Source organism: Balaenoptera physalus (assembly GCF_965194825.1).
Source record: "Balaenoptera physalus genome assembly, chromosome: 2".
NCBI classification, from domain to species: Eukaryota; Metazoa; Chordata; class Mammalia; order Artiodactyla; family Balaenopteridae; genus Balaenoptera; species Balaenoptera physalus.
Window position 1 is genome coordinate 12232293 of NC_138883.1, and position 24745 is coordinate 12257037.

Consider the following 24745-nt stretch of genomic DNA (forward strand, 5'->3'; position numbering starts at 1 on the left):
ATTTGCTATAAAATCTGAACTTGTAATAGAAGCAGAAAGCTTCAATTTCCTTAAGAAAGAAATGGAAGTATTTCAACGAGCAAACTACATTCTGGCCACACAGCCCCCTTGCTGTTCTGGAAACAGCCTCCTCAGGGCCTTTGCACTTCCTGTTCTCTTGACACACAACTCCCCTTTCCCCTAGCAGATATAGCCAGACACCCTCCCTTGCCACATTCAGGTCCCGTCCACTAAGAGGCCTTCCTGAAAACCCTATTTTAGATCCCCAAACCCATCCTGGTCACTATCTCCTTATCCCGATTTATTTTTCCTCGTGCTATTTATCACCTGACATTATACATCTACTTATTTGCAAATTTATGTGCTGTCGTCTTCTCCACTAAAATAAACTCCGCGAGGGCAGGGACTCTGTTTATTGCTGTATCCCCAGTGCCTAGAACAGTACCTGGCACCTAGTAGGTGCTCAATAAATACTGCCCTCCCCCAACTGCAACAGCCCTTACTGTGTATCATCAAATCCTCCTCTAAGTGCTATACTTATGGTAATGTATTGAACCCTCACTAAGACACCTCACCTCAGGGGTGTCATCACCATTCTGCGGACGGGGAAACTGAGGCACAGAAGGGTTAATAAGTAACCTGCCCAACGTCACTGCTAGTAAATGGCAGAGCCAGGACGCAAACCTACACAGTCCCGCTTCAGAGTTGGTACTTCAACCACTTTGCTGAATGAGTGATTAATGAAGGCGTGATGCTACTACAGTCGGCACACCATGTCTGTGGGCTCCGAATCCCCAGATTCAACCAACCACCTATCAAGATTCGAACCACAGTTGGCCGAATCCACAGATGCAGAGCCTGTGGAGAAGGAGGGCCGACTACTGCTCCATTTTACATAAGGGAGTTGAGCATCCTGGGGTTTTGGTATCCCTGAAGGTTCTGGAACCAATCCCCTGTGGATACAGGGGGACAACTACACACTGATCAATGAGTGGGGCAGGCCAAATGCCCGAGTCCCTCATGGGGTCACCCTGCATTCTGCTCTGGGATACAGTGCACCTCGACTGGACCCCATCCCCCCAGGCGTTCCATCTGTCTCCTTAGTCAGGCCCCATCACACCTCTACCCTGTTTGTACAATGGTTTGTGCAGCAGCAGAATTTTAGGAAGTTCTAAAGCCGGGAGTGAACTTGAAGTCCACCCAATACCTGGCATGTCTCCCCAGACCGCTCGTCTTGACACGGCAAAATGCAGCATCTTGGAAACAGGCAGTGCTCAGACACTTGGTGAGCTGGCCAGATGGCGCACATGAGGTCAGCTCTTCCCACAGCTTGTGGAGGGTCCACCAAGACAAAGCCCCCCCACCAGCAAGAACCTGGCCCCTGTGCCTCTCTGCCTCCCTCACCTTCAGGCGGCTGCCAGGTCTATGTTAATCTGACAATGACCTAGTCTCTGAAATTGGATCCTGTCTCTACTCCACTGTCCCTGCCCTCTTCTCCTTCTGCCTGGACCGCAAACAACCCCAAACATCTCCCCAGAACCAGTTCCATCTTCTGTCCTGAGGTTGGAGTCATCTTCCCAAAGCACGTGCCTCATCACATCAATCCTTGGCTCAGAAGCCTTTCCCAACTCCCACTGCCTCTGTAAGAAATCCAAACTCCTTAGCTGGACAACAGAAACCTACTGTCATCTGATTCTAGGACAATCTCTCTTCCCCAAATCTCCCCCTTGTTTTACACTACATGTGAGCAAACCACACCATTCTACGACTGAGACTGTATCAGTCAACTTTCATTAGATGACTGTTATGATGTGGTAAGAAACAACCCCCAAACACCAGTGGCATACAACACACATTTATTTCTTATCTGCATCATATACTGGCAATCATGGGTTGGCTTCTCCTGTCTTGCCATTCTAGAATCTAGGCAGGATAAGCCCCATCCAGAACATGCCATCTTCGTGGGAAAGGGAAAAGAGCAAGAGCTGGCAGAAACACACCATGGCTTTTAATGCTTCTGTTCAGACAGTATAAGTCGTATCTGCTCATGTGCCACTGGCCAAAGCAAGCTTCATGTCCATGTCCAATGTCAATGGATTGAATACCCTATAACACAAGTCACATCCCCCCCCATACGGGAAGGTCTGGAAGTAAGTAAGTGCAGACAATAACACAAATCATCACAGAAAGTCCTACCTCAGGGCCCGGGTCCATGTAGTTCCCTCCATCCGCGGGGTCAAAAGTTGTCCACGCCACCTTTAAGGCCAGCTCCTCCATGAAGGCCCACAAGGAAAAACCTCTTGCTTCTCTGGGCCTTCACATGGCTTCGTCTGCCTCTGAAGGTATGTAGATCTGAATGTCCCTCTCTCCCCAGAGAGTATCTTAGTTATTGGTATTGGTATTTAGTTATCTGCCTATGGTATTCTGCATCATAGGGTGGGCATTTAAGCAATGCTTATTTCATGTGAGAATGAGTTTTTGGAATAAAGAGCTAGATTTCCATTTGACTTTTGGGATTTTTTTTTTTTTTTTTTTTTGCAGAAGCAGTCCCTTTCCTCATCATGACGTGCTAACATCTGGATTCATGATTCCTCTTCCCTCCCGCACTGTACGTTACGGTGAGCCCTGTTCGATTCATCTACACGTGCCAAGGTGATTCCCGCATCAGCGGCTCTTGCATTTCTTGGGTAAATGAGTAAATAAATGAGTGAGCACATCGCCTGAGCACACTTCAAGCCCAGAGGCGGCAGGAGAGGTGTGAGCGGGGAACCCAGTCGGCCTGAGAAGCTAGCGGGAAAAATCTGGCCTCAGGGACTAGCTAAACTCAAAATAAAGATTATTCAATCAAATGGAGAGTGATGGTGAATTTCTGATAAGTCTGCAAACTTACTTCTTTCCAGGAGCCAACTACTCCTGGAAAGAGACGACAGGGTACTACAATTTAAGACCCAGATTGCATCCAAAAGACAACTCCCAAGATGCAGTTAAGGGAGAGAAAAGAGGTGAACGAACAGATGGGCCGTAACGAACCATATCAAGCAAACCATGAGGGACCGGGTCTACTAAGTAGTTTCAGGGTTGCCCCTGCCGCTTGTTGCTATATTGACACTGGGTTATATGAAAACGGAAGCGGCAGAAAGGGAAATCGCGGACTTCTAAGACAGATGAACCAGACAGGCAGCTGCACCGCGAATGGGGTGAGCTGAGCAGGGACGTGCGTTCAACAGCCAGCAAAGCCAGTTGCCAGATGATCAATCTCTAATGCCTGCAGCTCACAGAAGTCCCAGACCAACTCACCCACACAGGATCCTAGGCTGCCTCTCAAACCCAGAATGGCAAATACCCCTGCTTCGTGGTCTAGTCTTCGTGATGGATTTTCACAACCAATTCAAAGGAACGTCTGCACGAAGATGGGCGTGGAGGAGCCTGGTACACAGAAAGGCAGAAACAGCCTTTATCCTCCGCCTGCATAGTGGATGGAGACCTGGGTCATTAAAAAGCCATAAAGACTCCCTAAAAGGAGGACAGGGTCAAGAGTCAAAATCACTCCTTATTGTTGTGAGGGTTTTTGTTTTTTTAATCATTTCTTTCATATCATATATCTCTATGGAGTAAAACAGCTTGAGGATATTTCTGCCAGTTTGTTCAAACCAAGGGTACCACTCTCCCCAACTGGAAAGAGTAAGGGGGACGGTCCACCGCCCCCATGACACCATGGTCAGGTGTGCCGAATCAGAAGGGGATTTTCTTGTCCCCAGGCTCTGCAGCTTGGCTGGGGACTGGTTATTAGGTCTGAAGTGAATGTGTGGGCTTGGTTACCATGGGTTCACCAGCTCTGCTCCTGTAAACTGTGTTCCCGAGCGCAGGAAAGGAGCGGACCCCCTGGAGCTCACCTCGCCCCAGCCTCCCAGGTGTATTGCCCGGCAGGACCGGGCAAAACGCTGCTGTGATCTCTATGGGGTTGAGGATCTCCTTACAAAAGATCCCAGGATCATACACTCCTGGAAAGAGAGGACCGAGCTGGAAGGCTTAACTTGGAGTAAAAACAGGCTTTTGGCTTGTTCTCCTGGGCCCATGCTATGCTATGAAAAAATAATTTAAATGCCTTTAAGTCTTTCCTCCACACTATGACACATCAGACCAAAGTGAGATTGGGCAGTCAAGATTGCCAGTTCCTGGAAATTAAACAGGGATGGCAGACCACTACACCGTGGCTCCCAAGGTCAAGTCCTGCTGAGGCAAATCCGTGTCTCAGGGAGGGGCGGTGTGTACCAACCCAGGCCATCTGGCTGACAGCATGAAGGCCAGAAACTCAATCTCTCAATCTCAAAGTGACAAGAAGGGTCAACAGTGATCTTCCCAGTTGAGAAATATTTGAACGGTGGTGCTCCTACTGCCCTCTGTAAACAAAAAGTGTCCTCAAAATCAGCAATGCTTCGCCTCATCTGCATTCAGCTCTGCACACCACGCTGAGGCAGGTCCACACTGCGGCACTAAATGGCAGCCTCAGTGATTTCATGCAGGCATGGGCTTGCCTCCATCTGGGTTCTCCCACTGAGGACAGGGTCTCCCTAGCGGAGATGGACAACAGACGTTTTTCAATATGGTCTGGACTTATGGGAGCCCAAGGGGCTGCCAAACACAAGGGCTGCCCTTGCTCTCAGGCACCCATGGCAGGAGCTCCAGGGCAGGAGCTCGATCTGGGTGATGGAGACTCGTGGAGCGGCTACAGCCCGTGACATCCTGGGACTTGATGCGCCTCAGTTCTCACCCCCGCCCTGCACCACCACTGTGTGTCAACCTCTGCAAGTCCCCCCACCCCCAGCTACTCATTAATGTCACCCGGGAGCTTTGAAAATACCTCTGGCCAGGTCCCAACCTTAAAGATCCTCATTTAACTGGTCCAGGGTGGAGCCCAGGCATGGGTATTTTTTTAAAGCTCCCTGGGTGAGTCTAAAACACAGTCAGGGTTGAGGACCTCAGGGACAGACCTGGGAGTCCCACTGGGGCTGTACTATACAGGGTTGGGGAGAGTGGGTTGGACTGTTCAGCATTTTTCCACCCACACACCTCCCCACCAATATTGGGGAAATACTAGGTTGAAAAAAGTGTAAAACTCAGATACTTGTATATCCGTGTTCATAGCAACATTATTCACCATAGTCTAAGGTGGAAACAACCAAGTGTCCAATGATGGATGAATAGATAAACAAAATGTGGTTTATACACACAATGGAATATTACTCAGTCTTGAAAAGGAAGGAAATTCTGACACACACTACAATATGGACGAACCTTGAGGACATTATGCTAAGTGAAATAAGCCAGACACAGAAGGAAAATACTGTATGATTCCACTTATATGAGGTATCTACAGTAGTCAAACTCAGAAAGTAGAATGGAGGTCGCCAGGGGCTGGGGGAGGGGAACGAGTCATCACTGGTTCACGGGTGTGGAGTTTCAGTTGGGGATGAACAGAAAGCTCTGGAGGGGGATGGCGGTGACAGCTGCACGAGAATGTGGATTGCACCTAATGCCACTAAACCTTGCACTTTAAAATGGTTAAAATGGTAACTTTTATGTTATGTCTTTTCCCATGATACAAATTTTTAAGTTTAAATATTTCTTTACTGCAGAATATCTCAGAACCTTGAAGATGCTGTTGTGACCCAATCGGTCTCCACTAGAGGCAGACTTTACAAGTCTTCCCCAAAGTTATCCAATCACGAACGCTTTTTTGAGCAAGAGATGGGAAGAGGGGCAAGACCACCGTGAGGGACCGGGGGTCCTCGGAGCAGCTTGGAGAATGTCGGACCAAGCTCTAAGCACAACTTTCCATATCCAAACTCTGGCTATGTATTGGTCACGGCGCTAAGCAAAGCAGCTGACAGCCGTGATCTCGCTGAATTCTACTAAGACCCCTGCTGGGTAAGCAAGATAGCCCCCATTTCACTGATGGGGAAACTGAGGCTCAGACCAAGTAACTTGCCCAAGGCTGCTCAGCTCGCTGGCAGAGCTGGGACCCAAACGTAGAACAGGCAGACTCTACTCTCACTACTCCAAAGAAGCAGCGCTGATATCACCCCAGAACCTCAGCCTCCCCCAGACCTCCTGCGTCTGCATTTTAACCAAGTCCCCAGGTGACCGTGGGCACATTAAAGATGGAGAGGCACGGCTCTGAGCTTCAACACGTGCCTCCTCCCCCTGCCCCCCCGTGATCTGTTGGGGGCCCTCTGACTTCATTGTGCGATTCTAAGTATTCATTGTGAGCTTGGGGGCGGTGGAAGCAGCAGCAACCCCTGCCCCGTGCCTGTGGTCTGCAAATTAGATACCAATCCCCCTCTTCTTTCTTTCTTCCTCTGAATGCATATGGGTCACCCAAAGCCCGCAAGTCATTTAGATACTTGTCACACCATGCTACATTGGAATTTTCGCCAGCTAAGGGAAAACAAGCAAGGTTTAAATGATCAAAGAGATTTCAAAGTGATTGTTTCAAGGGCTCCCCCTCCGAGGCCCACAGAAGAATTACCCAGAAATTACAGAAAAGATGCGAGAGCACGGCCAGTCCATTCCGCAGCCAGTTCTCTTATAAACCCGCCAGCGCGCTGCCCCATCTAATTTAAATAGCCCAGGTGATGGGGCTTCCCTCCACCTTCCTGGGGAGGCTGTTTGAGGAGCCAAGGTTTCCTTTAAGAGGCACTTAGGGGAGGGGAGCTGCCCCTGGCTCTTCCCCTCCTGGTCTCAGTATTCCCCAGGTGCGGCCTCCTGCAACCAGGTGAATCACTGCAAAACAGTGTCAAGTGCCCCTTCTCCACACAGCCCGCTTTGGCAGAGGCGTAATAAACCAGAGCTACTTAGCTGCTCTAATCTCTGCTTCTAAGTCATTCTATCTACTCCATTAATCACCTTTATCGACACTCCTGCGGGTCTCCAACGAGGCTCCACTTCTTTCTGGTAATGGGTTTCCTCCAGACTGCAGGCCAGCCTTTCCACAGTGGGACTCCCGTCCCTGGCTCCGATCCATGTCCTGCAAGTTCGGTCCTGCATCCCGGGCCCCCACCCAGTGCGCTGTCCTCACCGTGCGGGTCAGGCAAGGTCCTCGGCCACCCTGAGGCAGCTCATCAGCACAGAGGGCATTTCACATGGCACGTTAATGGTCCCTGTCCTGGAATGTTCATCTCCAAATAAGGTAAGACACAAAGGCCACCAGGCGACAAAGGGAGGCTGGGCTGCTGCCACTCTACCAAGCGCCCACGTGATGACACGAATCCTTTCAGGACGGGCACTCAGCTGCCCCTTTGAATAGTCGGAGTGGGCGAAGAGAAGCAGAAGAGGGGCAGGTGAGGCTCTGAGTATCGGCTGTCCCCCAGAAAAAGGGCCACAGTCTTCCCTTTGCTAAGTCTGTCCAATGCTCTACATTTCAGAAACTCTTCCCTATGGGTTTTGTTTAAATGCCTATGTGTCACTTACAGCAAAAGCCTCTGCAAAATCCCGTGGGGCTTAAGCTCTGCTGATATAAAACGTGTCATAAACCGGGCGACCCGACACAGAGGCAACGTGCAGAAGGAGCACAGGATCGCGGTGATCTGTGCTTCCTCGCCTCTCGTCTGGGCTCCCTGAGGCCGAGAACTGCATCTGCCACCCTACACGAGCCAGATGGAGAAGCAGCGCCCCTCGGGCTTGGTGCCATGCAGCCACAGGGCCCACCACGCCCACCCAAGGACTTGAACCCAAAGCCAGCTGAAAACGCCACTCTCATCCCTGATCCGGCCGGGTCCTCTCTTACCACCCTATCTCTGCAATCACCGTGCCTAGCACCAGGAATGTCACACACTCCCATCTGCCCAGCAAATACCCACTTGTGTCAGAGCACATCTCAAACGCTGCACGGTGCGTGATGTCTTCCAGCCATGCTGGGCATTAGAGTGTCATTCCAGGTCACACAAGGCGATGACACCTGTGGGCTGAGAACAGGGACTTCTCTCTGTATCCCAGCACCGACCAGGGCCCCACCCACAGAGGGCCAATGAGTGTCTGTCAGATGCGTACTTCAGAGTATGAAAGAGAGGAGAGAAACCAGCCACTGTGCTCGGTACAAGGTCCTGGGCAAGGGTCCCTGCAGAGGGGTCCAAGTCTAAAGAAGGAAGGAGTGCTTCCCACACCCCCGTCTTGGAAAATGGTGGTGTTGGGACCACTTATCTGCATCTGTGATCAGAGTGACAACTCCTACCTCCCACATCTGCCAAGACCTGCAGAAGCTGCCTCTCTCCGTCTATTCCTCTACAACCTGCACAAGACAATCACTTTTGCCTAAATCTCTTTGCAATAGCTCCTACTGTTCTGTCTTCACTTTGTTTTCTCCCTAAAAATCTCCTTAGGCTTGATGCGAAGAACGTTCACATATTACCTTGATTGAAGTTATCCCCCATGTTGCCGGCTGAGTCATCTTCCTAAAGCACAGAGCTGCTCAGAAACCGTCAGTGGCCCCCACTGCTTACAGGGTAGGGTACAAAGGCCTTCGGGGGTCTAAGGCTCTTAGTCCAACATGCTTGTTACAGGGTGACTAGCCTCCCACACCCGCCCATACACCTTATGCCCTGAGCTTATCTGGGACCTAACTGTCCCTTAGCCAGGGGACCCTTCATCATCTTCCCCAAAGAACACAGGCTATGGGGACAGGCGGCCTGAGTTCCAATCCCCCCTCTGCCAATTCCGAGCTAGGAGAACTTAGGCAAACTATTTAAGCTCTCTGTGCCTTCCCTGTATCTTTTGTAAACTGGATATAATAACAACAACAATAATACCTGCCAGCTGCCCTCCCAGGACTGCTGCGAGGCTCAGCAAGGGAATGTGTGTAAGGCCCGTCCCCGGGGCCCCCTTTGATGTGATGCTCTTGATCCTGACATTTAGGACTGAGCTGTGCTTCCTCTGTCCTTACCCCCAGGATTGGAACACTTCATATTCCCCCTCGTATTACAGGTCAGTTTTGCAGTTTGTTCCTCTCAACTGGAATGGAAGCTCCCTGGAGGCAGTGTCCACATCTAGGTCAGTTTTCATTTCCCCACGGGCTCAGCAGACACTGTCGCTCCATGAATGCTCGTCTAGCCAAATATCAAACCCAAGAATGGTTTCCTACCTGAGCTCCGAGAAACTGCCCACAGAAGGCCTCCTAAGTAATTTTTTTCATCCATGTGACTGTTTTAATAAACACAGATCTTAGGCACAGAGCTGAACCAGCTGGTGTGGGATCAGCCCAGCTAAAAGGCTGGTCCCTGAACTTGGCATGTATAATGGAATCAAATGTCAGACATTTATAGTGTGAAATGAGATCAACTGATGAGGGGGTCATAAAAGCTGGTATCTGAAAGGATGTTCTAAAAGACCTCCTATGTCTTTCTTTTCTAGCCAGACACTGCACCGATGGGGGCTTTGCTGCACGCGGGCCATGCGCAATGCTTGCACCAAATCCTATTTGCGGTTTTACGAGTCAATTCTGAAAAGCCCCAAATAACTGATTTTCTCTATTTCACTAGGAAGGAATGGTCTTCGAAGGGTTAAGCATCTACTATAGTTATGCAAACAACAGGAATAATGTTTGCACAGCACTTGATCCTAAAAAGTCTTAGGAAAATTGCATCATCATTATGCCCATTTCACAGACAGGAAACTAAGGCTGTAATAGTCAAAGTGACTCATGCACAGGTTGTGTCAGGGCCGGAACGCAAACTCTGGTCTCCAAATTCCAGATCTCATTCATCAGGTCCCCCTTCACCAACAGAAAGGACCAGATGTGGAACACACACAGGGGTCCACTGCGGCCTGCACGGTCTACGCCGTCTCAGCATCAGCCCTTCAAAGAATCAACAGCTTCTTGTCCTCAAAGAGAGTAACAAGCAAACATAAGTCCAGATGTCAATTTAATGTTTTTACTCGAAATAAAACAAATGCCGCCTTTACAAAATTCACCCTCAAATCTTTCAGTTCTAAAAATTTATCCTATAAAATTATGTTCAATTCGAGTTATCTTTTGCAAGTAATTTCAGCAGCAAATGTTTGTATAGTGCTTGCTCTGTGCCAGGCCCTCTTGTAAACCCATTATATAGATTAACACACTTAGCACATACAACCCCGTGAGGAAGGTGCTGTATGGGCTTCTACACACACACACACACACACACACACACACACACACACACACACACGGTGCTGTTCCAGAGTTTGGGATGTATCAGTGAACGAAACAAACCCTTGCCCTTCCCTGAGGTTAGAAGATAAAGTAACTAGTTCAAGGTCACGTAACTACTAAGGACAGAGGCAGGATTGGAAACCAGGCAGTTTGACTCCAGAGTCCATGTTATTAACCCTTGAGCTCTTAACTCTTAATTCCTCCTGGCTGGGTGTCTGGATCTGTCCCCAAGCATCAGCAGGCTAGGGGGGGACAGACAGGGAGACAGCAGCTGCTTTCGGGGGCCGCAGCTCCCTGACGGGTAGAACGAGGGCCTCTGTCCATCCAGTCACTATTTGCTGCAAGCTGAGTTTATGCCTGACTCCGGCCTCAGTCCTAGAGCCAAAGACGCAGGGGACACAGCTGTGTTCTCAAGGAGCTCACAGCCTAGCGCAGAAAGACTAGCAAATATTTCTATTAGTTTAACTACAACCTGCTCTGGGCCCAGCACAACCTGTGAATTGGGGAGACTGCCTTAATTGTGGCTTGGGGCAGGGGCATTGTAAGCCAGTTTACCAACTTCATCCTGGACAGCCCCGGCATGCTGCCCAGCCCTACCTCCGTCTGCTTTAAAAAAAAAAAAAGTAATCTGATTCAGCCTAGCCCTGGTTGAGCACTGACTCCATGCTAAATCCCCAAAGCCTAATTACTTAACTATTGTGCATGGTAATCTTAGGAAGTGTTTGTTTTCTCTCTCCCCTCGGACAGCCCATGAGCACGATGCGTGGTTGCTAGTAAGCACTGCTCAGGTAGGACATGCTGCTGCGACTTCTCAGGCAGCACTTTCCTAAGCACTGAGCCCTCTGCTTTAGAATGTCCTTCCACTGCCACCTCCTACCCTTGCAGGGTGGGCTCAGATGTCACCTCCTCCTGGGAGGGCACCCTTGCCCTGAACCACCGTGCTCTTTCCTCTGGAGGTATCTGCCATAGGGGGCTCTGTTATTTAAGCCCCCGTCTCCCCTGCGCAGTGCACACTCTCTGACAGCGAGACTGGGTCCCTTCCAGCTTCAGAGCCTAGTACAGTACAGGCTGTGTAGACAGTCGAGAAATGCACATTGCAATTAATTTCTCACGCAATTACATGAGACCCAGAGCTGGAGCCCCGTCCTGTGCTGACTTAGCAAAGGGAGCTGTGGACCTAGAAACTGGTGGCACTTTCCCATGTGCAAGGGGACAAGCCACTGGGCAGAGAGCTCCTTTGCTGCTTGGCCACACAGTGACCTTCTGTTCCTTTCCCAAGGGGGGACATCCACTGTCCTTCCAGGAGAAACCGTAAATTATTCCAGCACACTTACTTTTCTTCTTTTTTAGTAAAATGCTATGCTCCAATGGCCTCTTCATAATGGACAATGTTTAATTAAAAAAAAAAAAAAAAAACGCTTTTCAAGCATTTGACTTTGCTGTTGAGTTGAACGGCTAGATCTCTTCTACCCAAGGCAACACATGGCAACGCTTAATGATTTCCATTCTTAACTCAGGAGGAACGATCCTCAGAGTTCAAGAGGAAGCCGAGTGGGTGCTCTCTGGATTGAGGGAGGCCCGCATGGCGTCAAGAGCGGAGAATCTGGAAGTCAGATGGCCCGGCAAGGAGGCGAGATTGCTAGCAGATGGCCCCGATAGTTTGGATAAGGCAAAAAGGAAGGAAAAAAAAACCAACAACAACAAAACTTTTGATGGCAAACAAATCGGTATTAGAAACACACCAAGAAGTGGTGCCCACACAGGTGTTTGCTCTTACAATGGATAGGCCTTCCCTGTTCCTCAGGGGGCACCCAGACAGTGATGGAGTCTGGAATTGCAACGCAAGTCCTCATCTCTAAATTGTCTTTTTCTACCCTGTTTATTCGTAGTTATGGATAAGGATGTAGGCGCACGATTCACACCATCCAAATTAAAAACCTTGGCTCCACAGATGTTTAGGGCAGTGAAACTGTTCTGTATGATATTGTTACAGTGGATACATGTCATTATACATCTATCAAAACTCAGAATGTACAACACAAAGAGTGAATCCTGATGTAAACTATGGACTTTGGTTAATAATAATGTGTCAGTATTGGCTCATCAACTGCAACAAATGTACCACAGGAATGCAAGGTATTAACAGGGGAAGATGGGAAGAGGGGAAGTAATACAGGAAATCTATTTTCCCCTCAATTTTTCTGTAAACCTATAACTACTCTAAAAATAAAATCTGTTAAATCTCTCTCTCCCTGCCTCTACCATACACCTGTCTCTTCTTGCTGGCTGGGTGACCTTGGACTGGTTACTTAACCTCTCTGAGTCTCCTTTTCCTTATCTGCAAAACGAGGACACTAATAGCACCTACCCAAAGGGTTGTTATGAGGAGCAAGTAAGTTAATACACGGAAAGCACCTAGAACAGCACCTGCCTATAGTACGCTGGTCTTAGCCATGATTACAATGATGTGATGGGTACCCTTAAGTACTTCAATTCATCATGGGATTTAAGGTTTGCAGCAGCCCTATGAGACAGGTAGGAAATGCTGCTATCCTCATTTTACAAAAGGGAAAACCTGAGGCTTAGAGAGATTATATAACTCGCTATAGGTCACGTGGCCGGCCAGTAACGGTGAGCTGGGACACAATTCCACACATCTGCCTTCCCCATGACAAGCTGCCATCGCCAAGAAGGAAAGAGCTCGTACACACTGAGACAGGGCATTGCCTGGCTGCCAGAAGTCTTTGTACTTATCCTATGTAATCTCGTTTTGGGAGGTATTTGTGAGAGAGAGAGAGAGTGGGGAGGGAGAGGGGGTGCAGGGAAGGGAGGGAGGGGGGAAAGATCGACCCCAAATGCCAAGCAGGATCCTGGCAGAGCCAATACTAGAACCCAGACCTTTGGCCCCCAAGCCACCTGACCCCCTGTATTAACATGCCCACTCCCACCACCCCGAAAAAGCCAAGAGTGATCACACTGATCACAGGGTGCTGTCTTCCTCGGCCTGTACTTGCGATCAGGTTTGTGGCTCTGCCAGCCTATCGCTGTTCCAAGGTGGACGGTGACACTTGCCCCAAGGAGCCACCTGGCTGCTCTGGAGGTTGCCCTGCCCAGGAAAGCCCCTCCCCGCTGGCACTCCAGCTCTGTCGTCTGGCACAGTAACTCAGCTGTGATCTCCCTGCCCACAGGGATAAGTTCAATTCTTGCTTTTCCAACGCCGCGCTTGCTTTTACATAACAACTTTCAGACTTGGGATGTGTGCCTTGAAGCAGCCTCTGAACAGACGTTCGTTCAGAATCCAGACACGTCACGTCATCGCCGGTACCACCTCACCTCCACGCCCACACGGCCTGATGTACTTTTTGCAGCTCTGGGTCCCCTCCTCCTACTCTTGCTTTCTCGTGCCTTCTGCACCTCTGCTCCCCGCACAGGGGCGCCTACAGAGACCCACTGCAGCGGGCACCTGCCCAGCGATCTCATGTCTTCCCAGCCCAGCCTCAACGCTGGCTCCTGTGTGCAGGCTCCCACACCCGCACTAGCCTCCACCACCCCGTCTCCTCTCCCTATGGTCTGTGGCTCAGCCTTGGCATGGAACAAAAAGGAAAAGTAGATCAGAGCCAGGCTGACCACAAAAAAGCCTCCACCTAGCACGTGATCCCACACCTCTGCTCTCCTGAAAATCTAGAAACCACCTTCAACTTCAGATGCCTCTCAAGCACCTCTCTGTCAGCCCTCCTTGCCCCCAGCCTTCCCTCTGTGGACACTATTATGGACTGAATGCATCACCACAAAATTCCTATGTTGAAGCACTAACCCCCCAAAGTAATGCTGTTGGACATGGGGCCTCTGGGAAGTCACTCGGGTTAGATGGGGTCATGAAGGCGAGCTTTGGGCCTGATGGAGTTAGTGGCCTTATAAGAAGGGCCAGCAGAAGCTTATTCTCACTCACTCTCTCCTGCCACGTAAGGACACACACAAGCCGGTAAGACAGTCCTCACCAGAGCCTGATCCTACTGGCACCCTGATCTCGGACTTCCAGCCTCCAGAACTGTGAGAAAATACATTTCTGTTTTATGCCACCCAGTCTATGGTGTTTTGTTATGGCAGCTCAAGCGAAGACACATAGCCACCAGGCCTTTCAAAAGTCATATTTGAAAAGGAGCAAAACCAAACATGACAAAGCAAATTCCTCCAATATCAATGGAGGGAACCAAGCTCCGGGAACCAAGCTCCTCTCTCCCTTTTCAAACATGAGGCACAGGATGCTGGGCACCTAAATGAATGGGGTGACATGGTAGAGGCAGGACCACTGACTCAATCTCAAATGTGCAGGAAAAGACAGTGTAAGAATGGGGGAAGGCATTCCCACCCCAGCTAAGAAGCCAAAAGGTAAAACACCACCTAACTGTCAAGAGACAAAAATCAGTTTTTCTATTCAGAGGCAAGTTCTGCAAGGTATGCCATCTTCCAGCATCCCAAATCTCCAAAAAGGTTAAAAAAAAAAAACCAAAAAACAAAAAACAAGAAATGTATTCACAGAAGAGAAGACAAACAATGTGTGTCAAGATGTTTACTTGTCCTCATAAAATTCAATTGACAAAGTTTTCTAGTACCTACAATACATGGGCACTGTGTCATCTCTGGGCTAAGCAGATAAAAATAATAATAATGAAAGGAGCGAATGTGTGAACATGTATGCGTTTAAGTGCTTGATGGGTATTAACTCATTTAATTCTAACAACCCTATGAAATAAATGCAATTATCACCCCCCTTACCACCCTCATTTTACAAAAGGAAACACTGAAGCACTATTATGGTTTTAAAAAGCAAACGAGGCTCGCCTTTTATATCCTAGTTGAGGGAGGCAAACAAACAATATAACAATGGATAAGTTTAGTGCCTGTTAAAACCTAAACCAAGAGAACCAGTGACACAGAAGGCTACTTTGGGTTGGGTGATCAGGAAAGGCCAGTGGGAGGTGACAATCACAAGAAGAAGCTCATCTTAGAAGACGGGGGGCAGGGGAAGAGCAAGGTTCCCAGAAGCTCCAAAAGTCAGCCGCAGAATGTGTCCAGCACTGGTTCGGACCTCACAGGTCAGAGCCAGGCTCAGGCATCTGTATCTTTCAGAGCCTCCCAGGTGTTTCTCACCTGCAGGCTAGGGGTGAGAATCACCGGTTCCACCCACAACTGTCTTCAAACACTCCAAGTGTCACCACCGAGAAACGTGTGGAAACCCTTTGGGTCCTGATATGGACTGAAGGTTTGTGTCTCTCTGAAATTCCTATGTTGAAGCCCTAACCCCCTAATGTGATGCTGTTTGGAGGTGGGGTCTTTAGGTTTATTTGAGGTTATGAGGGTGGAGTCCCTAAGACAGGATTAGCACCCTTATAAGAAGAGGGAGAGAAACCAGAGCTCCTGTTCTCTCTCCACCACGTGGGCACACAGCAAGAAGGCAGCCGTCTGCAAGCCAAGAATGGAGCTAGCCAACACCTTGACCTTGGGCTTCCCAGCCTCCAGAACTGTGAGAAATAAATGTCTGCTGTTTAAGCCACCCGGTCTGTTATTTTTTGTTCTGGCAGCCTGAACTAAGACAGTTCCCACAGGGTTCAAAGTCACTGCCCCTCGTTCCTATTTCATGCATTTTGTAGGGAGGGACCCACTGCCTCTGGAGGAAGATAAAATAGAAAAATAAAACAAAAACCAAACTCCAATTTTGACCACTGAAGGCTATGGAAAAGTCTTTTTTTTTTTTTTTTTTTTAGCTTCCCTACATTTAAAAAAAGAAACCAAACTGGTTTTCAGGAAAATCACTATGTTAAACTAAGTGTTAGCCTTCATTCAACATTCAAATACTTACTGAAAGCCTACCAAGTGTCAGGCAGTGTTCTAGCCCAGTGCTTCCCAGCCTTTGGTGGGCATGGGAACCGTCCCGGGGATCTCATTAGGATGCAGATTCTGATCCCGCAGTAGGTCTGGGGCCTGAGACTCTGCATTCCTAACAAGCTCCCAGGTGATGCCAGCCATGCTGAGCAGCAGGGCTCCAGCCCAGCGGGCATCAACCCTGGCTTCAACTTGGAAGCGGCTGGGGAGCTCTGAGCAAGTACTGATTTCTAGGCCCCAACCCCAGACAAAGGCAATCAGACACTCCAGGGTTGGGTCCTGGGCATTTCAAAAGTGCTTCAGTGATTTGAACGTGTGGCCAGGATTAAGAATCACTCTTCTGGGCATAGGGCAGTGAGCAAGGTAGCCCTCAAGGGGAGACAGATGATGAATAAGTAAATTATTTTAGATGGAGATACATGTCATAAAAATAACATAGGGTAACATGATGGGGTCAGGGGGGCACTTACACTGAAGCACAAATAATGAGATGGAAACACCACCAAGATCTGGAGAAATGACCCCAGGCTGAGCAAAGAGCCCACTTTCCACCTCAAGTCTCAAGGGATGACTAGAGCAGGGTCCCATTTGTGTTTTTAGGAAACGAAGCTAAATACTTCTCTGACAGGCGAATAGGAGCACTCAGAGGGGACAGAAAATAAGACAGGGTCCCTCCCTGGAGGTTCTTGTGGAAACGTGAACTAACGTTTGTTGAACACCTACTGTGGGCGATGCTTCAGCTCTGGGAGCTGACACAGCAGGAAATTCTTCAAGCCCCATCTTCTCACATCCCTGAAAGACCTCATCTGGTAGATCAGGATGGGGGCCCTCTAGCTGGTGGAGAGGGACGCAGAGCAGAAGCTTCGGGGGATGTAAGAACCTTGGGGTTCTTTATGGGTGACTCCTGTAACTGCAGGAAAGACGGCAGCCATTGGCTGCCGCCCTGTCACCCCCCTGACACTCTAACGGGAAGGGAGCTCTGGTCCACCTTGGTCACAGCAGCAGCCCCAGAACAGGATGGTTATAAAACATTGAGGGCCACCTCCTGAAACTGCCCATCCCCAGCTGACTCCCAGGCAGAGTTCGGGGCTGGAGGAGGATGCTTCAGTCCCCTCCCTCCAGAGGCAGAGACTGTGACTCACGTCTAAGCCGGTCCAGACCCAACACTCCCCTGGCCAAGCAACTGGCTTAGAGTCACGTGACTTGAGTCATGTGACTCAAGCCAAGCCACCAGAACCTCGGGGCTCCTGCAGAACCGCCTCAGCCACCAGCGCTCTCTCCCAGCATTTTTGGGTCTGGGAGGACATAAAGCCAGAGCTGTGGTCACCACCCCCCAACACTGGCTGACACCTGAGCCCAGAGACAGAAACTGAGTCTCAACACTTCACCTTTGACCTCACGCTTTCAGTGACTAAGCCAATAAATTCCCTTTTTCGCTAAACCCAACTTGGGGAGGTTTTCTGTCACTGCAGCAGAGGCCTGCCTCATCTAGACGCTAGGACTCCACAGATCCGCATCGGAGTCACTCACTGCCCTCCGAGCCCCGTGGGGCTGCTGCCTGGGGGACCTCTGCAGTCCTCCTGTGTCAGGACTCTGTCCTCTCTACTCGATTGTGAGCTACTTGATGACAAGGGCGGCCTCTTATACTTGCTTCTACTCCCCACCAAGTGCCCACTGCAGGGCTGGACACACAACAGCAGGTGTGTGCTACACACTTGTGAAATGGAAAGGAGACTGGATAGTCTCGTGGTCCAGGGCCGAGGAGGCTGGAAGGGGAGTCAGGCTTCAGCCCCGCCTGGGCTGGGAGGAGAGCGGGGGCAGGTGCGATGGAGCAGGGAGGTCATGAGATCCAGAGTCAGATGACCAAGGGATGCTCCTGCCAGCCAAGAGATCTTGGGAAGTCACTGAACTTCTGAGCCTCGTGGTCCTCATCTTTGCATAAACACTAAGAATTAAAGTGTTTAATATTCGAAAATGCCCTTTCATTCCATCACTTGACCAATATTTACTGAGTCCTTTCTATGTGGAGGACGCTATCCCAGAATCAGTCAACACAAAGCATAATCCAAATCTTACTTACTGCTAAACATTTTGCGGTTTCCCTGCTTCCCTCTCCACAAGGCGGACAAAAGTCCAGTCCTTCCTGCCAAATAGGACTGACTGCTCCGTAGTTAGTGGAATCATTTCTGATCAGACAGTATACTGAAGAGACGGGGGCAACAGTGGGGCATAGGAGACTCTCTCCTAAGAACGGGGCCCCATCTAAGCCAATGTGCCCAGACTAGATGGGACAGGAGCCACAGGAGGAGGACACAGCCAGCCCACGATGAGGCCATCAATGAGCTAGAAACCAGTCAAAAATGCACTCACCCTGATTCTTCACCCAGAGTAGCTAAGCCTTCCTTTCATGGATGGTGCTAATTTTAGCCTCTCAGGTGCCTAGAGAGTGGATGGACCCATAGTTCCTGGCCTTACACATGTTCATGGCTTAGTCCTGCACATGCGCCGGCCACCTCTGGCTGATGGAAGAACGTGCTGGGGGAGGTGAAATGACAGGACGGGCACCACTGCCCACTGGGTCACCGAGATAGATGGGAGTTTAAGGGGAATCCCAGCTGCTTCCCTGCAAGCTCACCCAGTCGCAGCCCCATCAAGCAGAGGATGAACCGCTGAGAGGTTTACCAAAGCCTCCGTGTCCCAAATGGACTTCTCACACGGCATCTTGAGGGGAGGGAAGTTGATGGTGTAGAAAACAGGCTCTGAGGGAAGGCCCCGGTCTTCTTCAGTGCATGGAACTAACCAAACATTTCAGACCCCTAGGCCTAGGTTCTAGTGCCAGCTTCCCCGCCTGTAAGGTTCATGACTTTGAGTGACTCGTGTCTCCTCCCTAGGTGTTTTCTGACCTTTAAAATGCAGATAAGACCTGCCTATGAAAATAAGACATGGGAAGACTGCCATCCTAACCTGGTCTTTTGGCCTGGGTTTCTAGTTCCTTTTGCACACAGCCCCATACAGAGCCTTACCAGATTCTTCCAACAACCCTGGAGTAGGAGGCCAAGTACTATTCTGCCCATATTAGAGGTAAGAAAACAGACACCTAAAAAGATTGACTTGCCCGGCAATTTGGTGGAAAAGCCAAGTGGTACCCATCTATAGTAAAACCTCATAGGGTCTGGAGAAAAAGGAACCCTCCTACACTGTTGGTGGGAATGTAAATTGGTGCAGCCACTATGGAGAACAATATGGAGGTTCCTTAAAAAAACAAAAAATAGAGCTACCACATGATCCTGCAATCCCACTCCTGGGCATATATCTGGAGAAAATCATAATTCGAAATGATACACGCACCCCAATGTTCACAGCAGCACTATTTACAATAGCCAAGACATGAAAGCAACCTAAAGGTCTACCAACAGGTAAATGGATAAAGAAGATGTGGTATACATACACAATGGAGTATTACTCAGCCATAAAAAAGAACCAAATAACGCCATTTGCAGCAACATGGATGGACCTAGAGATTATCATATTAAGTGAAGTAAGTCAGACAAAGACAAATATCATGTGGTATCACTTATACGTGGAATCTTAAAAAATGATACAAATGAACTTATTTACAAAACAGAAATAGACTCACAGACATAGAAAACAAACTTACGGTTACCAAGGGGGATAGCAGGGTGGGGGTAAATTAGGAGTCTGGGATTAACATACACACATTACTGTACATAAAATAGGTAAACAACAAGGACGTACTGTATAGCACAGGGAACTATACTCAGTATCTTGTAATAACCTATAATGGAAAAGAATCTGAAAAAGGATATATATGTATAACTGAATCACTCTGCTATACACTTGAAACACAACACTGTAAATTAACTATACTTCAATTAAAAAAAAATAAGAAAATAAAACCTCATAGTTCCCAAAGAGCTTTTGAATGCATCATCTCACTGAGTCCTTCACACAAAGACCCAAAGACCCAAACAAAGTTTGGGAGCCAGAGCTAAAACCTAGGACTGGCCTGTCTGAGGCCCGGGCAGCTTCCATTCGCTGGCCCGTACAGGTTCTGAGAAGAAATCTCCACCCATTTAAGCAAAGCCTGCATCTGGCAGGAGAACAGACGAGATGTCATCACTGGGTCCCTACAGCCTCTGATCGCCTGGAGAAGTCTGAAGAGGCACATCGAACCACCTCCCAGGGCGAGCAGAACCCATCTACCAGGCTGCAATGCTACCTGGAACTCCTCTTCCAGAGAAGGGGCCCCAGCAACCCAGCGTGTCCCACCTCTGCGGCGACCCTGGGTGGTATGACCCTGGTAAGTCATCCCAAAGTGCCCTCTGCCAGAGCAGCTGGGTTTGTGTCCCTGAAGCTCCATCAGATGGACACAGAGAGCAAAAGGGAAAGAAAACGAAGACACCCAGGCAAACAAAATTGTGGGAGCTGGGGCGGAACACTGAGCCTTTAGGAGCATTGTGAGAACAAAAAATGAGAACTTAAATTTAAAAATGAGAATTTAAAAATGAGAATTTAAAATTCTCTGAAATGTGATCTTTTCAGTTGTTGGATAAAGAAAGTACTGGAGTTGCTTAGCAGCACGACTGATTAACATCTGTACGTTACCTTTCAACACCTTATAGCTACCCTTTCCTACTCAGGGTCACAAAACCACCTTTTCTCGGCTCTGGCTATAATCGTCCGCATACGCACCATCTCCAGATCCCGCCAAATGCCTCAGGGGAAGAATCGCTCTCTTACCCGGATCTGTGCAGTTCTTAGCTGTCTGGGTCCCATTCACTGGTGCCATCAGCCTTCTACTTCTCCATGTGTCTGGCAAAACACGTTTGCTAGCAGAAGCTGTTTTGTGCCCTGGATTGGAAAATAAGTCACAAACACCATTAGATCAACATGGCGCCTGCGCTCTCACAATGGCCTTACACGCCTGTATCTAGCTATGTCAGCAACAGCCCTGTTTGATTATTGAGAGCCATCTGTAGGGAGTGATACAATGACTGGAAGCACAATATCACCTGCTCACCTACAGTAATCTGCTTCCTAGATCGAGTTCATTGTTTCTAGTCCCAGATTGGTCAGCATGTGATCTGACCTTGGCCAAGATTGCTCCAGTCTCAGCCCTTCACAGGTGCAACAAAGGGTTTAGATAGGTGACCATGAAGTTCTTAGCCAGTAAACATGCTCAGGCGTTCCTGCCCTGAAGGATAAAGTCAGCAAACAGGTGGAGAAAGTTGATGGGGTCTGGCCCATGGCTTCTCACCCTTGAATGTGCACACAAATCACCTGGGAACCTTGTTAAAATGCAGATTCTGATTCAGTAGGTCTGGCCCACGACCCAAGATTCTACACTAACAAGCTCCCAGGTGACACTGATTCTGTTGGTCCAAGGGCCACACTGAGTAACAAGGGAGATCACTGGTATGGATGCCGATAACCAAGCGCAGTTAAACTCCTAAAGGCCAGCAAATAAAAAGGATTCTCACCTTAAGACATTTAAAGTATTCATTTACCTCTCCTGATGTGCATACTGCTTCAGCTGGATAATAATACCTCTTCTATAATGCTGACATCTAGGAGCCTCTAGGTATTTTGTTATTTCTTGTAATTGAGGGAGAACACACACCAACTTGCCCAATTGCAAAGCACCAGGTACTAAGGTGTTCAAATAACCTTTCTGGATTTCTGTTGGACAGGGCCAGTTTTTGATCTTTTATCCTCAAATCACAAAGTTTGGGTTTTGAAAGGCAGTATTAAAGAGTTAAATCAAGTTCCACCTGATTTTTATCAATATGAACCTCTCTAAATTGTCCCTAACTGCTCAAGAAGGGACCACCTGCTTTATTCCCCATGTCCAGGTTGCTAAATCATGCCATTTCTTTCATTTTTTAAAATGTTAGACAGCAATCGGGAAAAAAGCACATATACATACGTATATACACACACATATAGGTATAACTGAATCACTTTGCTGTACAGCTGAAACTAACACATTATAAATCAACTATACTTCAATTAAAAATTCTTTAAAATAGTTTCTAGAGGACATTAAAAATTAAAATAGAACACTAAAAAAAAAATACTAGAAGGTCCACAGCGTCCAACTAAAAATGGGAATGTTAGCCACCTGAATGTCTTCTGAAGCTTCCACCTAGGCTCACATCCCCCACTCCCTTCCCTAAACATATTTTTTGCAAGTTTCTTTTTCTCTCCATCTTAAATTTGTATATCCTAAGCAACTCCCAAATCCCTCAGTCTCTCCTTGGATGAAGGAGTGTGGATAGTGGTTCCAGGCACAAGCGTTCTGGTACCGTGGGGATTAAGAGGAGTTGAGAAGTGATGCTGAAACACAGCAGCAACCTCCCGAGGGGACAGACTGCCCCCAACATTTTTAGGGTTTGGAGAAGACGCGTCAGGACACCCAGGGCGCCCCTTTGGCAGAGGCGAGGGGAGAGCTGAGACTCAGTTCCCAGCCTCAGAATCTGGGTTTTCGAGGGACGCAGAGAACAACCTTCTCCGCTCCGTAAAATTGGAAATTGGTCCACTTAGTCTCGTCCGCCCCAGGCCAAGAGAATCCACACCTGGATCCCGCCGCTGCGCTGCCCACACTCCCTGGGCACCCCAGGGACAGAACTCTGGCGCCGAGGGGGCCAGTGGTTCAGGCTTTCGCCTTAGTAACACAGACCTGCAGCCGCGTTCTGAGCCCCCAGGGGCCGCGCGCAGCTCAGGGGAACAGGAACCACAGCTCAGAGCGTCGGTATCAGCCCTCCTGGGTGCGCTCTACCTGCCTGGTGGGGAAGGGACTGGATGAACCCTTGGGGCCAACCTGACTGGGAAGGAAGGGAAGACCTCTCGGAGCTGTCCCGCGGCTTTCCAGCGCAAGCCCCCCAACTCCCGGGGCAGGCCCGCACCAGTACCTACCCCAGCTGCCAAAGAGGCCAGACGCGCAGCACACCAGGGCCAAAATCGCGCACACGAAGCCAACTTGCTGCAGCAGCATCTCTCGTCTCCTGCGAACTTTGCGCGGCCGCGGGGGGCCGCGGAGCGCCATCCCGGAGCGCCTGGCTGCCGTCTCTGGCAGAGGATGGGGAGCCCCACTGGCCGGAGTGCTATCTGTGGCGGAGCGGCGTGGGCTGGAGCGGGCGACGCGAGGCTCAGAGGCGAGGGGCTACGGGCCAAAGCTTCATGGCCCGCGGGCGAGCTCGGCGGGGAAGCCCAGAGGGGAGCGAGGAGGTGCGGGCGCGCGGCGTGCGCGCTCCGCTCACCGTGGCTCCGCGGCGAGGAGGCGACGCCGGCACGCTGGCGCTGGCGGCCCTGGCTCGCAGGGCTGGCGCAGTCCTGGCGCTGGTGCGCCTTACCTGCCCGCTCGGCCTCGGCGCCCTCGCCCGGCCGCAGCCCCGGTAGCACTCAGTGTGCCCCCGCGCCCCGCGCCGCCGCTCGCACTCGCAGCACCCTCCCCCTCCAAGTTTGGCGGCGGCCGCCGGCCAGCGATGCTCCCCGGCTTCCCGGCGAGCCGAGCCCCGGCGGCCCAGGGCGCTCAGAGGCGGAGGCAGGCGGGACGCGCGGGACCTGCAACCCTCGCCGCGAGCAGCCTCGACGACGGCCCTCCGGGGGCGAGCTCTCCCCGGGAACTTTCTCTCCGGCTGCCGGCGTCTGCGTCTGCGAAGCCCTGGCGCCTCCCGCCCGCAGCTCACGCCTCCCTTCTCCTCCCCTCCTGCCCGCCTCTCACCACCGCCCCCCCCCCCAGCACGTGTACTCCTCCCCTAGGGCGCACTCGCCCGGGCGCTCCTCCCTTTCCCCCTGAGGCTCAACTACTGACCCACACAATCACCCTCCTTCTCCCTTTTTCTCTCCCCCAGCCCCTGTGGAGCCGAAACAAGCCCTTCTCTAACCCTCCGAGGCTGCTGCAGAGAGGAACGGGTTATGGCACCACAGGGACTCTGGGAACAAGGGTTTCTGTAGAGCGATCGCTCTAGTCCGGGCTCTGCACGACCCCCGAGGCGACCCGAGGCCCCCACGACTCCCCCCCCCTCCCCGGGGCGGGAGATGCACGAGAAGATTAATTGCTCGAGCAGAGCTAACAAACAGGCTTGCACCAAGCCGACGAGCGCCGCCCGCGCCCCCAAGGCCGGCTCCTCCAGGGCTCTCCGGGCGCTACGCCGACCTGCACGAAGCTGGAGACCAGGCAGAGAGAAACCCGAGAGTTCTGCGCCCCGCCGCGGAGAGTGGAGCTTTTGATGTTCTGGAGCGTTGCCGTTTCACGGGGCTTTCTGGGTTTTGTTTTGTTTTGTTTTTCCTCCTTTTCTCTGATCGGCTCTCTAGTGTAAAGCACTTTAAAAATGGGGCAGGAGGGAGAATTTCCGAAAAGCAGTAGCTGAGTTGTAATCCGGGTGCAAGCAGGTGGTGGGGACCTATAGCGGAAGGGCCTCAGCCCAGAGGGTTTGTGACTACCCCTGGGAATGATTTCCTTCCCTGGCCATCTCATCAAGCCCCTAGTTAGGGCCTGCTAGGGGTTAAGTCCACTTAAAATCCTTTTTGGAACAAGGCCGGCTCTGTTTAATTAAATAAATACACACCCACCGTGTGCAGGATTAATGCCAAGTGCCAGCCAGAGAACAAAACAAAACAAAACAACCAAAATATGTGTAAGATCCAGTTCCT

At 50.2% G+C, this 24745-nt stretch overlaps 1 protein-coding gene across 3 annotated transcripts in view; it reads right to left on the bottom strand.

The window, feature by feature from the left end:
- SLC24A4 (solute carrier family 24 member 4) overlaps positions 1-23775 on the bottom strand; it is a 172238-nt gene extending 148463 nt beyond the window's left edge. For 2 of the 3 annotated variants that reach the window (XM_082451331.1, XM_082451330.1), the window contains exons 1-2: positions 23006-23775; positions 20831-20941 (exon numbers count right to left, since the gene is read on the bottom strand). In XM_082451331.1, coding sequence (XP_082307457.1) covers positions 20831-20941; positions 23006-23135 — 241 coding nt within the window. In that variant the 5' untranslated portion in view covers positions 23136-23775. Of the gene's footprint in view, positions 1-20830; positions 20942-22769; positions 22978-23005 lie in introns of those variants that run through there. The other variant, XM_082451332.1, reaches the window with a different exon arrangement.
- Positions 23776-24745: the final 970 nt, after the last annotated feature.